Genomic DNA, 12,570 nt, shown 5'->3' with positions numbered 1-12,570 from the left:
AAGCATAGTGTCCAGTTCACAGGAAGTAATCGTTCCGCTCTATTCTGCATTAGTCAAGCTGCATCTGGAGTACTGTGTCCAGTACTGGGTGCCCCATTTTAAGAAGGACATCGACAAGATGGAGTGTGTCCTGACAAAGGAATCAGGATGGTGAAGGGACTAAAAACCGAGACCTATGAGGAATGGTTGGAAGAGCTGGGTATGCTTAGCCTAGAGAAGATTAAGGGGAGACATGATAGCAGTCTTCAAATATCTGAAAGACTGTCATGCAGAAGATGGAGCAGAGTTGTTCCAAGGGGTCGAAATGGCAGGGAAGCGGATTTCAGTTAAACATTAGGAGACACTTCCTAACAGTGAGAACTGTTCAGCAGCAGAATAGATTGCCTTGGGAGGTTCTCCTTCTCTGGAGACATTTAAGCAGAGGCCAGATGACCATCTGTTAGGGATGCTGTAGCTACACCCTGTAGTGCAGAGCCTGCATTCAGCGGGGGGTTGAACTAGATGATCTCCCGAGGCACCTTCCAACTCTATGATTAAAAGATTCCTGTAAGCTTGAAATGTATCCTCTCCCCTCTGCTCAGCAAATGAGACTTCCCATTGTATCTCTGTGTAAACCTGTGCCCTGGGCTTGCTGTCTTCTGATCAGGAGTCACATCCAGATCAGTGACTCATGCAGAAACATGGGGAGGAGAAGGGCTCTTCTGAGGGTGAGCGTATTGTCTATAAGCAAATGTTTCAGGTGTAAGAGTGACCGTCTGCCTGTAATTTTAATTCAGAAGACAATTTCAAAAAGAGGAAGGGTCAAAGTTCAGCGTAACTGCACATGCAGTGTATGCTCAAGGTCCCAGGTTCAGTCCCCGGCATTTCCAGCTATAAAAAAAATCTCAGACAGACACGGTGGGGAACAATTCTGAGAGCCGCTTTCAATCAGAGTAGAAAATACAGAGTTAGAAGGACCAACGTCCTGCCTCGGCATAAGGCAGTTTTGTACATTTGCACAGGTGCCTCGTTTGGAAAATGAACCACTGCATTCATCTTCCCAACAGCCCTGAAAGATAGGCCATATTGCTGATGGGGGCTGAGAGAGGAGTAGCTCATGAAAGGCCCCTTGTGCCCAAGGCCAGATCTGAACTGGCGACTTCCTGGCTCACAGCCACGACACACCAGCAACTCTCACTGTGCCCCCGTGCCCAAGTCAGTTGGGCCATCCTACCTGTACACAGCAGTCCATCTTTATAATAAAGTGCATACACCCTGGCACTGTGTCCGATCAGCGAGGAGGTCTCAAAGGCTTCATGGTCCTCCAGCTGCTTCATCCTCAGGATGGCCTTCAAGTACACCTTCTTCCAGTGCAAAGCATCCTGGACAGAGTCATCAATCTGCCAGCCCAGGTTCTTACAAGCCGTCTGCCACACCTCCATACAGGCACTTATGACCTTGTTCCATTGCTTAGAGACGAGGCAACACGTGAGTAAGGTCTGAGGGTCAAGCCATTTTAACAAATAGAAACTGAGTTCCAGCGGAAGGAGTTTGAGGAAGTCCCGTTTGAGGAGGGTCTCTAGGTTATTGGAGAGGTGCCTGAGCTGGGCGGCCCCGCTCAAGCCAATCAGGTGATCCAGCGTCTCATTTTTCTGCAAGTCCGTCAGAGAGAGAAACGTAACAGAAATATTATCAAGCCATGCTTCAAAGTCCTTTCTCTCCATAAGGTTATGGAAACATTTACCTGCGGTACATCAAAATACAGTATTAGTTCTGCTCAAAATCAAACACAAACAACACTTTCTTTTTTAAAAAATTGCTGAGTCATAGTCTCTGCTGTGCTTTGACCCTGCTTTGATAGTGTAACCCACTATGGTTAATATTTAAAACCAGAAATGCACGATCTGAAGAAGAGCTGCCTGTTGGATCAAAGCAGTCTAGAAACTTGCATGAGTACAGCATGCCAGAAATTGTGGGACTTTTGTAGTCCAGTGCAAAACATTGCAGCTACTTTGAAGCCTTGTTAATCTCAGTCCAATTAGAAATAATGCAAGCTCATGTTTGGTGAGAAGTTGTTAAATGTTCCAAAATCTAACTTTCCAGAGAGGACTGGTGAATGGATTGCTTTGCCTTCTGGCAGAGAGCTGGACCAGACTGCACGTTGGTTCCATCCAACTTTACACCCCTCTTCCTCACCTTTTCCTTTTCTCCCTGCATCAGAGCTGGACGGGAAAGGGAACACACTTACCTTAGGTAGTTGTCTGTGTTAGAATGTTGCTCAACAGGTAGCGGCCAATGCTCCTTTTTCTCCTTGGAACCCGACAAGGGTTGGGATCCCTCTGCGGCCATTTCTCCTGTAGAAGTAACAAGAACCACATCTGTGACTAAGGCTATAAAACAGCTCTCTCCCATCCCATCTCCGCAGTGTGTTTCCCGGTGATCCCTAACCAGCTAACTTATAGCTTAGGCCCACAGCTACTCCTCTTCTATCCCATCCCAAAAGCCCTTTTGCCCTTGCAAGTTCACTCCTTAATTTTCCAACTTCGTTCACGAAATTAAGGGACCTTTCTGTTACTGGACATAGGCTGTAATCCTATGCATGCTTACTTGGGAATAAGTCCCATTAAAGTAAATAGGACTTGCTCCCAAGAGCACATTAGAATCAGGGTGTTAATATTTGTTTCGCACCCACACACAGCATGCTGGTGCTGCACAGAGCAAAGCAATAATGCATCCATGCCTAAAAGATGTGGGGCCCATATTAGATGGATAATTTGAGGGACCTCTGTTTCTTTTCTTTCTTTTTCCCTCATGTATGAAGCTATATAGATCAGGGGTGAGGAACATTTTTTCCTGTCAGACTGTGTTCCCTTAGGGATCATCTGTCAGGGGGCTGCAAGGCAGCAGGGAGTGGGGCTGAAGCCAGCAGTAGGCAGGGCCACAACTTTTCTTTCTTTTTTTCTCTCTGATAGCCCCTTCTCTCCTCCCTTTCCTCCTACCCAGTGAACTGCTAGGGGAGGGACAGCTGGCTCTTACCAGCTGTCTGAACTGATTGCTGGCAGAGGACTTTTGAAATTAGGTCAAGGGTTGCATAAGACTGCAGATTGCCCACCCCAGTTTAGACTGTAAACTAATAGGCAGCATTGTGTTGTTTTTGTCTATGTTTTATATTGCACAATGTCTTAGTTGTTTGTCTAGCATTTAAGAAATATTATTAGTGTAACTATCAATATGGGGCAAAGGAAAAAGTCAGGGATTAACAAGTAAATGGGAGAGTTGCCACCTATAGGGGAAGGTAAAACACGGGCCGAGTGTCTTAGGTTTTTCTTTTACGATGGGTCTCTTGATGAGGAATCTGAAGGAGTGTAGGAAAGTGGCTTGATTCATTCACTGGCCACATTCCAACACAGAGATGAGCACGATTGAGTCTGCATTGGATTGTGGCAGGTGCAAAAAAATCGAAGACACAAGTATAGGATAAGGGAGACCTAGCTTGGCAGGAGTATTCCTGAAAAGGACCTAGGTATCTTAAGAGAGCAATCCTATGGCCTCTAGACAGCACCTCAGTGCCACAGAATACTTCGGATTTCTGGATCCGAGGCTGGAGACAGCGCTCTGACCTCAGACCCAGGAGTCCATGCCCCTTGCAGCCAGCGTGGAGAGAACTGTGCTGGTTGCCTCTCTGAGCTACTCCTCTTCTCAAGGACTTTGAGGTCTCAAAGTCTCAAGGACTTTTCTCTGTAGAACTGTGCAACAGAGCACAGATCCCCCAAAGTGGCAAATCCCTCTATCTGGTAGCGCTACATTTCCTGTGCATAACTCCCATGAACAAGTACTTAATGGCATGCAAGAAATTGTTCCTTATGCCTTTCAGGTCTCTGAAACCAACTCTGAAGGTGAGGGCAATTCTGGGAAGCAACCCATGTGTAGGATGCTGTGTTCATAGGAATATAGGAAGCTGCCTTATGTCAGGTCAGAGTAGTTGTCCATTCTAGCCAAATATTATCTGCTCTGATTGGCTGCCTCTCTCCAGGGCCTGAAGCAAACAGTCTTTCCAATTAGCTGCCACCTGATCATTTGTCTTTTTAAACTACATGGTCGCATGCCACATATTAAACCTGTCTGGGGCCTTCTTCAGCCAATGCATGTTCAGCTTCACCATGAAGCTACAGTCCACCCCCCATTTGACACTTCTACAGGTATTCCCCCACCCCTTTGCAAAGGGCAAAGCTGCGACTGGATACACGCTCACATGGGGCAGTTGCCCCTTAAAAGCTTGCAGCGTGCAGAGAACTTCAATGCTACTAGCACAATATTAGAAAATAAGAAGAGCCTGTGTGGCGAATTACGTGCGCTGTCTCGTGGCATGGTCGCATGCCACATATTAAACCTGTCTGGGGCCTTCTTCAGCCAACGCATGTATTCCACCATGAAGCTACTGTCCACCCCCGATTTGACGCTTCTACAGGTATTCCCCCACCCCTTTGCAGAGGGCAAAGCTGCGACTGGATACAGGCTCACACGGGGCAGTTGCCCCTTAAAAGCTCGCAGCGCGCAGAGAACATCAATGCTACTAGCACGATATCAGAAAATAAGAAGAGGCCTGTGTGGCGAATTACGTGCGCCGTCGCGTGGCATCAACCGGGCGCGGAACGTCTCCCTCCGCCAATCCACCTGCGTGCGACACCCCTGATGTACACCAACACACAGCAAGCCCAGCCTGCCCTCCCAAGGCAACGTTCCCCCACCTGGTGGCCCCCAGATGTGTTGGGCTACAACCTCCACCATCCCCTGCCCGCAAGACCATTGCCCAGGCCGGCTGGGGAGAATGGGACTTGCGATCCAGCACGGCTGGGGGGCGCCGGCTCGGGGAGGGCTGCCCCAAGGCCTACGTTCACCCCGCCCCCCGCCAGCCCACGCCTCAAGGCCCCACCCCCTTGCCACAGGCGTCTCCATGGCAACCCACCGGTGTCCCGCCTCCCCCCGCCGCTGCCCCCGGGCATGCTCTGCCCCTCGCCCCCTCCCGCGTCTTTTCTCGCCCCCTCCCGCCCACGTCCTCTTTCGGGGGGCCCAACCTGCCGCCGCCGGGTCCCAGCAAAACCTCTACCCCAAGCACTTCCGGCGCGAGCACCTGACGTCATCGCCTAGCGCCGCCTTTCTTCCTCTCTTCCCGCCGGGGAGCCACTTCCGCCTGTGGCCGGATGCGGCCGTCTTCGAGCGCAGGGACGGCAGCCATAGAGGTAGAAACGTACGGCGTCGGCGGCTTAGCGCCTGGCCATCCGCTGAGAGTTTCGGAGCCGCCTGCGGATGTGGTTGTTCTCCCACAGAACTGCAAAGTCTCCCTCCCGCCGTGGGTCCCCCACCTGTGCCACGGTGGCGCCGCTGCCTCCCGGGGGCCGCTCTGCGGCGCCGGGAAACCCCGTTAATTTGACTCCGGAAGTGCGCATACTTCCTGCCAGGGTGCGTGACTCTGCATTTCTATCTCTTGTGACTCGACCGGTGCCGAAGAGCCGTCGTTCGCTTTGGCCTAGAGGGGACTGACCGGAAGTGGCCGTGCGGGGGCATACACTTAATCCGGCGAGCTTCCGGCCCGCCGCTATTTTTGCCTCCCTCTCGAAAATGTGGCCGCTCTTCCCTGTAGTTCCGGCTGGTGCTGGAGGCCGCGGTCGGTGGCTCTGATTCGGGCGCGAGGAGCAGGAATTCGGACTTCGGATTACGCGGCAGGCGGAGGGGGGCGTGTGCCGGCCCGGCCTCCTGGCCGACTTGCGTCGTCTCCCGGCGTCAGCAAGGCGGTACTGATTTATTTCTCCTCCCGCTGTTGCTCGCCTGGGATGCTTCCCGCGGGGCCGAGCCAGGCTGCTTGGCCGCCCTAGCCCGGGATCGCCTCCTCCAGCCCGCCGCTGCTGGCTGGGAAGGACGAGGCCGCACCTGGAGGGCGCCAGGTTGGGAAGCCTGGTCGAGCCTAGGGTGCCAGCAGGCCCCCGGGCTCTTATTTATTTATTTTATTTATTTATCATTGCATTTACATCCCACCTTTTTTCCTCTTTGCAAGGCACTCAAGGCGGCTTACATGATCCTCCTCCTCTCCGTTTTATCCTCACAACAACAGCCCTGTGAGGTGGGCTGGGCTGAGAGGCTGCGACTGGCCCAAAGTCACCCAGGGAGCTTCCGTGGCCGAGTGGGGACTAGAACCCGGGTCTCCCGGCTCCCAGTCCAGCACTCTCGCCACTACACCACGCTGGCTCTCTCGGGCTGGGGTCTCCCTTGGCAGTGCCCCCAGGAATCCTTTCAGCTGGAGCGGCCTGGGCTCGAACCTGGAATCTGAGCTATGGCTCCTCGCGTGCCGGGGCTGGCTTGCGATGTGAACCCAGGGAGAGTGCTATAAGGATGCTTAGGAGGGTCTTCTATACCGAGGCCATGAGAAGCCAGGCTGCTCCAGGGGCTTTGGTGCTGGGGCTGCCTCTCTGACTGAGAGCACAGCTCCTGATGTTCTAGAAGGATTATTCTTCATTCTCCCTCAACCATCTCCGTGGGTGCTTCCGAGCAAGGCTTTCCTGGTGGAATTGCTCTGCCTCGCTCATGGGTTTTCACAGTGGGTCCAGATGTCATCCTCGTCCGTTTGTTACTCCCCTGTGTTTTCCCACTGTTCCTTCCATCTTGCTTCCTTAAGCCAGTTAAGGAAGAAAAGACTAAATAGGTGCACAATAGCTTTTGGTTGGTAGCGCCAGCAGCTGTCTCTCTGCAAGCACTCCGTTTTAATGACCATTTGGAAATAGAATCGTAGAGTTGGAAGGGACCTTGGAGGTTATCTGGTCCAGGGATGGAGAACATGTGGGAGGTGGGAGGACGAGACAGGCTCTCTGCAGTGGCCATGCCCACTGCTGTCATTGCCACATCCCCACCCATTTTGCCTTTCTCCATGTTGAGAGGGGCACAGAACTCACATCATGGAGAAAGGGACTCTGCTGCTCCCAGTGCCAGCCGAGTCCCTCGCCACCTGCACCAAATCGTTATCTCCAATCTGTGATTAGAGAGGGGGCGGCATGCAAGGGGATCCCCACTGTTATCTCCATTCACTGATAGCAGTGGAGATTCCTTTGGGGCTTGGAGGCCATGGAGGCTCTGTGGGCAAGATGGGGAAATCCCACAGGCCCATGAGCTGGAGGTTCTGCATACCTGTTCTAGTTGAGTCCCTGCTCCAAGCAGGCTCTCAATACAGGATGTAGCTAAGGCATACAGTACTTTTCAGACTGACCATTCTGTTTACTCAACTCTTTCCCTTCCTGGCTTGTAAGACAGAACAGAAGAGGGATGACCATGTCAGGACAAAGAGATGATTAATGCATCATTACAAGAGGGTTCAATGATAGTGGTTGTGAGGCCTGATTCTGAACACTATTCCAGGTATAGGCTAGTTGCAGATATTCCCTTTTGGGGTGACATGCTCAAGTAAGTAAGGAGGTGTACAAGTAAGTAAGGAGGTGTACAAGTAAGTAAGGAGGTGTACAAGTAAGTAAGGAGGTGTACAAGTAGTGCTCAAGTAGGTGGTGGCTGTACAATTCCAGTCATTCTTGGATGATCCAAGTGTGTGTGTAGAGCCAGTGTGGTGTAGTGGCAAGAGTGTTGGACTGGGAGCTGGGAGATCCGGGTTCTAGTCCCCACTCGGCCATGGAAGCTCACTGGGTGACTTTGGGCCAGTCACACACTCTCAGCCCAACCTACCTCACAGGGTTGTTGTTGTGAGGATAAAATGGAGAGGAGGAGGAGGATAATGTAAGCCGCCTTGAGTTCCTTGCAAGAGGAAAAAAGGCGGGATATAAATGCAATAATAATAATAATAATGATCCAGATGTGTTAGAGCCATTTGGATTGGCTTCCAGCCCAGTGTGCTACAGAAACTGTCATAATTACCCCATTGGAGAACCTGCACTGGGTGAAGGACAAGAACAGTGTGACCCTGCTAATTCTCCTGGACCTCTCAGCGCCTTTCAACACCATTGGTTATGATATTCTTCTAGCCTGGCTACCTGGGATGGGAACTGGAGGCACTGTGCTCCAGGAGTTCTGTTCCTACATAGCGGACTAGTTCTAAAAGGCAGTGCTACGAAACTGCGGCTCTGCTCCATGGGACTTCTGCTATGGAGTTCTGCAGGGTTCTTTTGACTCACTGAGTGAGGTCATCTGAGATTTGGGGTGAGGTGTCATCATTACCCAGCTGTAACTCTCCTTTTTATCCAGGAAGTATTCTAGGTTGGGTTGAATGTTTATTTTATACTAACAAGAATGAGTAATAATGGGATATTTTTTTTCATTTTTATTAAAAAAAAACCCTCCTCAATGCATAACATCAAAATAATAATAGCTCCTTAGCAATAAGAACTGCATAAGATTCCAAGCTCTCAGTAGGTTACAAGGTGACAGTATTTCCTAAACCAAGGTGGAAACCTATAGCTCTCTGTTGCTGGATTCTAACTCCCATGGATGGGCATGGATGACGCGAGTTGTTGTCCAACAACATCAGGAGTTCCCCGTCCCTGTCGTCAACAGTTCCTGTGATCAAAGATTCCAGTCTTAATACTCTAAAAGGAGAGCTTTCATCTAAGTTTCATTTTTTACTATACTCTGAATAGGCTGTTCAGTTGACAGTTACATAGGGTTTATGAGCTTTTAGATAGTAAAGAAACTTGTATGCCCACAGCATCAGAGCATATTTAAACACTTTGTACAATTGCATGTTACTAATTATTTACTGTCCCATAAATCTGGACTTCCTCCAAAATACCTATGAGATTAAAACATACAAAGGAGGTTTAAAACATATTTCAGACTAGATAACATTAATTATGGATCATATATTTGAAAACAACAACTCCTAATTCAGAATTTATTACTTGAATGTAAGTGTATAAACTTTTTTTAGACATCTATATATCAGGTGTATTCTTTTAGCATTTATACCTTATACAATGTTTCCTCCCATTAATTATGTACCATTAAATGATAAGCAAACTCTTTAAATACACTTTTGACCTTAAATAATAATGTAATAAAGTTTTATAGTCCAACACTCTACAGATAAGCTTTGATCCCAAGCATTGAGGTTTACAGCTCTTCATCCCTCTAATGGATTGTCCCTTGACTTTGAGCAATGGACTTTAACTTGGCATCCTCTCTATCATCCAGACCACATGGCAAATTCGTTTTCATAAACTATCCATAATTCCTTGTGGATCTGCTTGTTTCCTGTCTTTGTGTTTCTTCTATTTGATGTGATTGCTTCTTTTTACTTATTTATTTTTCCAAATTCTCAATTATCTGTCATTTTCAGTTCTTCTTAAGAACAGAAGAGCCCTGCTGGATCAGACCAAGGGTCCACCTAGTCCAGCATTCTGTTGACACAGTGGCCAACTAGCTGCCCACGGGAAACCCACAAGCAGGACATGAGGGTAACAGCACCCTCCTGGCCATGTTCCCCGGTAACTGATGCACATAGGCTTATTGCCTCTGGTACTGGAGGTTGCACATAGCCATCAGGACTAGTAGCCATTGGTAGCCTTCTCCAGGAATTTGTCAACCCCCTTTTAAAGCCATCTAAATTGGTGGCCATCACCACTTCTTGTGGAAGCAAATTCCATGGTTTAACTATGCACTGTGTGAAGAAGGACTTCCTTTGATCTGTCCTGAATGTCCCACCAATCAGCTTCATGGGATGACCCCGGGTTCTTCACTTGACATTTTATTAAAAGCCACTATGTATTGCTTTGAGAGAGAGGTGGCGCAGCAATTTCTCAGCCTTCCTAGCAATTCCAATCAAATATTCAAATAGTTGACACTTGGAACTCACTAATGGACCAGATGAGGGCCAATAAACCGAAGCTCAATCCAGATAAAATGGAGGGTCTCTTGGTAGGTGACCAAAGAGGTGGTGTTCAGCCAGGCCCAACACAGTTTCAAATGTTGGGCCTATCACATCTTTATTTTTGTGCACCCTTCAGATTGCGTTTCTCCCTTTTCTCCTTATGAAGCTGTCGGTCAAGCTTACCAGCTAAGGCTAGTGTCCCTGTTGGGGCCCGTTTCAGACAGATGTAGCCTCACCAACTGTTATCCATATTCTGGTATTATCCACAGTGCTACTGAGACTGGTTACTCACAGAAGTTTATGAGTCCTTTACATGACGTTGTTGGGCCTCCAGTGCCTCTCCTATGCTTTCTGACCAGTTCTGCAGCTTTATTTGAAATAGAGATGAGGTAATTAAAAAGAATTGAATGTGTCCCTGTAAAGAGGGAATTGTTCTATAATAGCAGTGCCATCTAGTGGCTGTATAATGAAAATATAGAACTTGCAGATAAAGGCAACCCCTGGGGGGGGAAAAAAAGTGCATGAGAAGGAGTTTATCTTAATCCTGCAAATAATCTGGAAGCAGAAGCCTCAGTAAAATTGCAGGAGAAAAAGCCCGGTGTGGAGAAATTCTTAGTGTTAAGGATGGGTGGTGGAAACAACTCTCTCGATCCACTTTTTTCACCATGCTTAATATTGTGATTCTCACCACCCCAGTTCATCTTTTTTTCTAAACTAAAAGCCCCTAAGCTCATTAGCTTTTCCTCAAAGGTGGGTACTTCACCTCCATGACTGTTTTAGTTGCCCCTTTCTGCGTCTTTTCTAACTCGGCAAATCTCTTTTTTTGGATGGGGGGACCAGAACTGCATGCAGTGTTCCCAACTGGCCACACCATAGTTTTGTAGGTCATTGCACACTTGCCTAACAATGCTGTTTGCTCCCTTCCCCCCACCCTGGTGTTGTGTGTGGATGTGTGTTTTGCTTAACACCCAGCCTGATGAAAGGTTTCAACAAATGCAGATGCATCCTTGCTTCTTTGGGGCCTTTCGTTTCTCCTTATAACAACATTTCCTCACAGTTACTTTTGGATATTTTATGTGTGTTGTTTTTCCCCTGAATGAAATAAGTTGGTCAGCTGCAACGTTGGTCGTCTTTTAAAAGAGAAGGGTGTAGCTCATCGCTGAGGAAGCAGAATAGTTTGAAGTCACAAGACTTGCTTTTGCCTCTTCCTGCTTATGAACTTTCTCTTTTTAACATTCTCAAGGCTTAGGACCCAGACTGCCTGGTGTTCTCCTTTGGTTTGAGGACAGGAGAGATGGCTTCTGAGGAATCCAGACCCCTTTTGAGCACTGCAGCGGAAGTAGAACTGTCTGCTGCTGAGAGACCCTCTCAACTGGAAATTTATCTGAGGTGTGTGTGTGTGTGTTAATGAATTTTCTCTACATTTTTCTCTACTTTTAAAGCTGTTTGAGGTGTGTGTGTATGTTTGGGGGTGGGGTACAGCCCCGGGTGCTTGCTTGTTTGTTGTATTTCTATCCCACCTTTCCTGCAAGGAGCTCAAAGTTGTGTACATGGTTCTCTCTCCCGCCCCCGTTTTATTCTCACAATGGCCCTATGAGGTAGGTTAAACTGAGAGATAAGCTGAGAGACACTGGGTTTTTCTACACGAGGCATTTATCATGTGCACATCATTCCGCACTCACGGTTGTTTACGGGTTCTTTATTTGACATTCTTACCCTCCAGTTTCGCTTCTGTATCTAACCAGCATTTCCACTGAGCTTTTTTTAGAGCAAGGAAAATGCAGCATTTAACTGTGAAAGCGAAAGAAAGCGTGATTTGCTGTTGTATATTTGTGCTGTTCTGCTATACCACAGTGCCACCTAGAGGTTATGTAGCAGAAAAGCAGGAAGGGAAACGCTCCTTGTGTAGAGCTTAGATCTTAATTCTGCAACGAAATCAAGAAAAGAAAAAGCCGATTAAGAGCCTCATGTAGAAAAGCTCGCTAGCTTTGCCAATTAAAATTAATTGCATGCTTAACTATTGCAAACACAAAAGTTTAAATGTAGTGCTTGCCTCTCTGTGTGACTCCTGGGTGAGAAAATGTCTAGTTCTTCTGCAGAGAAGTGATGCATACTTTTCTCTGAGAGCAGATATTTCTGCCTGGTCTTTGTATCAGGAGCAGTTGAATGACCATAAGCAATGCAAGAAGAGGCAGAATTACCTCTCTGACTGGAGGCTGATTGGAAGGAAAGAAAGTCCAGAGCAGCAAATCATTCAGAGACAGGGCAGGCACCCTCCCCTTGAGGGAAATTAATTATCCTGTATTGAAAATGAAGGAGCCAATGAGATGATGAGATGTGGCCACCCCAAACAGAGGCTGATTGATGGGAAGGTCATTCCAGAGCAGTGTATCATTCAGAGACATGGCTGGCGCTCTACTCTGGGGTGAAGCTAATTCCACTTTATTGGGATTGAAGGCTCCAGTCAGATACAGGGGCATGGTGGAATTGCTAATCCGCTATTGGAAACTGATTGGAAGGAGGCACAGCCAGTAAATCACACAGAGGGGCAATGAGCACCCTCTGTGGGTGCCTCCCAGGCTCCTGGGAGCCTTTAATTTATTTCTTATGGCACATGGTCTGGGAATTCCTGAGCCAGGGGAAGTGCACATTTATGCCTTGCCTGAGAGGAGTCCCGCATCCATTAAAATACAGGAATCTCTGTTCCCTCGTTTTGTTCTGAATGGCAGCTT

General features: G+C 48.2%; 2 protein-coding genes across 8 annotated transcripts in view; one reads left to right on the top strand and one right to left on the bottom strand.

The window, feature by feature from the left end:
• FBXW2 (F-box and WD repeat domain containing 2) overlaps window positions 1-5,089 on the bottom strand; it is a 77,052-nt gene extending 71,963 nt beyond the window's left edge. For 2 of the 3 annotated variants that reach the window (XR_014785976.1, XM_084821516.1), the window contains exons 1-3: window positions 5,055-5,089; window positions 2,228-2,333; window positions 1,214-1,723 (exon numbers count right to left, since the gene is read on the bottom strand). Coding sequence is in view for 2 of the 3 variants with exons in the window: in XM_084821516.1 (XP_084677642.1) it covers window positions 1,214-1,703 (490 nt within the window). In the remaining variant the exon portion in view is untranslated. Of the gene's footprint in view, window positions 1-1,213; window positions 1,724-2,227; window positions 2,334-4,598; window positions 4,654-5,054 lie in introns of all 3 variants that reach the window. The other variant, XM_084821517.1, reaches the window with a different exon arrangement.
• Window positions 5,090-5,194: 105 nt separating this feature from the next.
• Window positions 5,195-12,570, top strand: part of SLC2A8 (solute carrier family 2 member 8) — a 30,950-nt gene continuing 23,574 nt past the window's right edge. For 2 of the 5 annotated variants that reach the window (XM_084821513.1, XM_084821512.1), the window contains exons 1-2: window positions 5,681-5,771; window positions 11,082-11,227. In XM_084821513.1, the coding sequence (XP_084677639.1) occupies window positions 11,133-11,227 (95 nt within the window). In that variant the 5' untranslated portion in view covers window positions 5,681-5,771; window positions 11,082-11,132. Of the gene's footprint in view, window positions 5,772-11,081; window positions 11,228-12,570 lie in introns of all 5 variants that reach the window. The other 3 variants (XM_084821510.1, XM_084821509.1, XM_084821511.1) reach the window with 3 other exon arrangements.

This window comes from Heloderma suspectum, chromosome 14 (assembly GCF_057233095.1).
Source record: "Heloderma suspectum isolate Gila_16-S chromosome 14, 16-S_ref, whole genome shotgun sequence".
NCBI classification, from domain to species: Eukaryota; Metazoa; Chordata; class Lepidosauria; order Squamata; family Helodermatidae; genus Heloderma; species Heloderma suspectum.
This window is presented reverse-complemented; position numbering and strand designations above follow the sequence as displayed.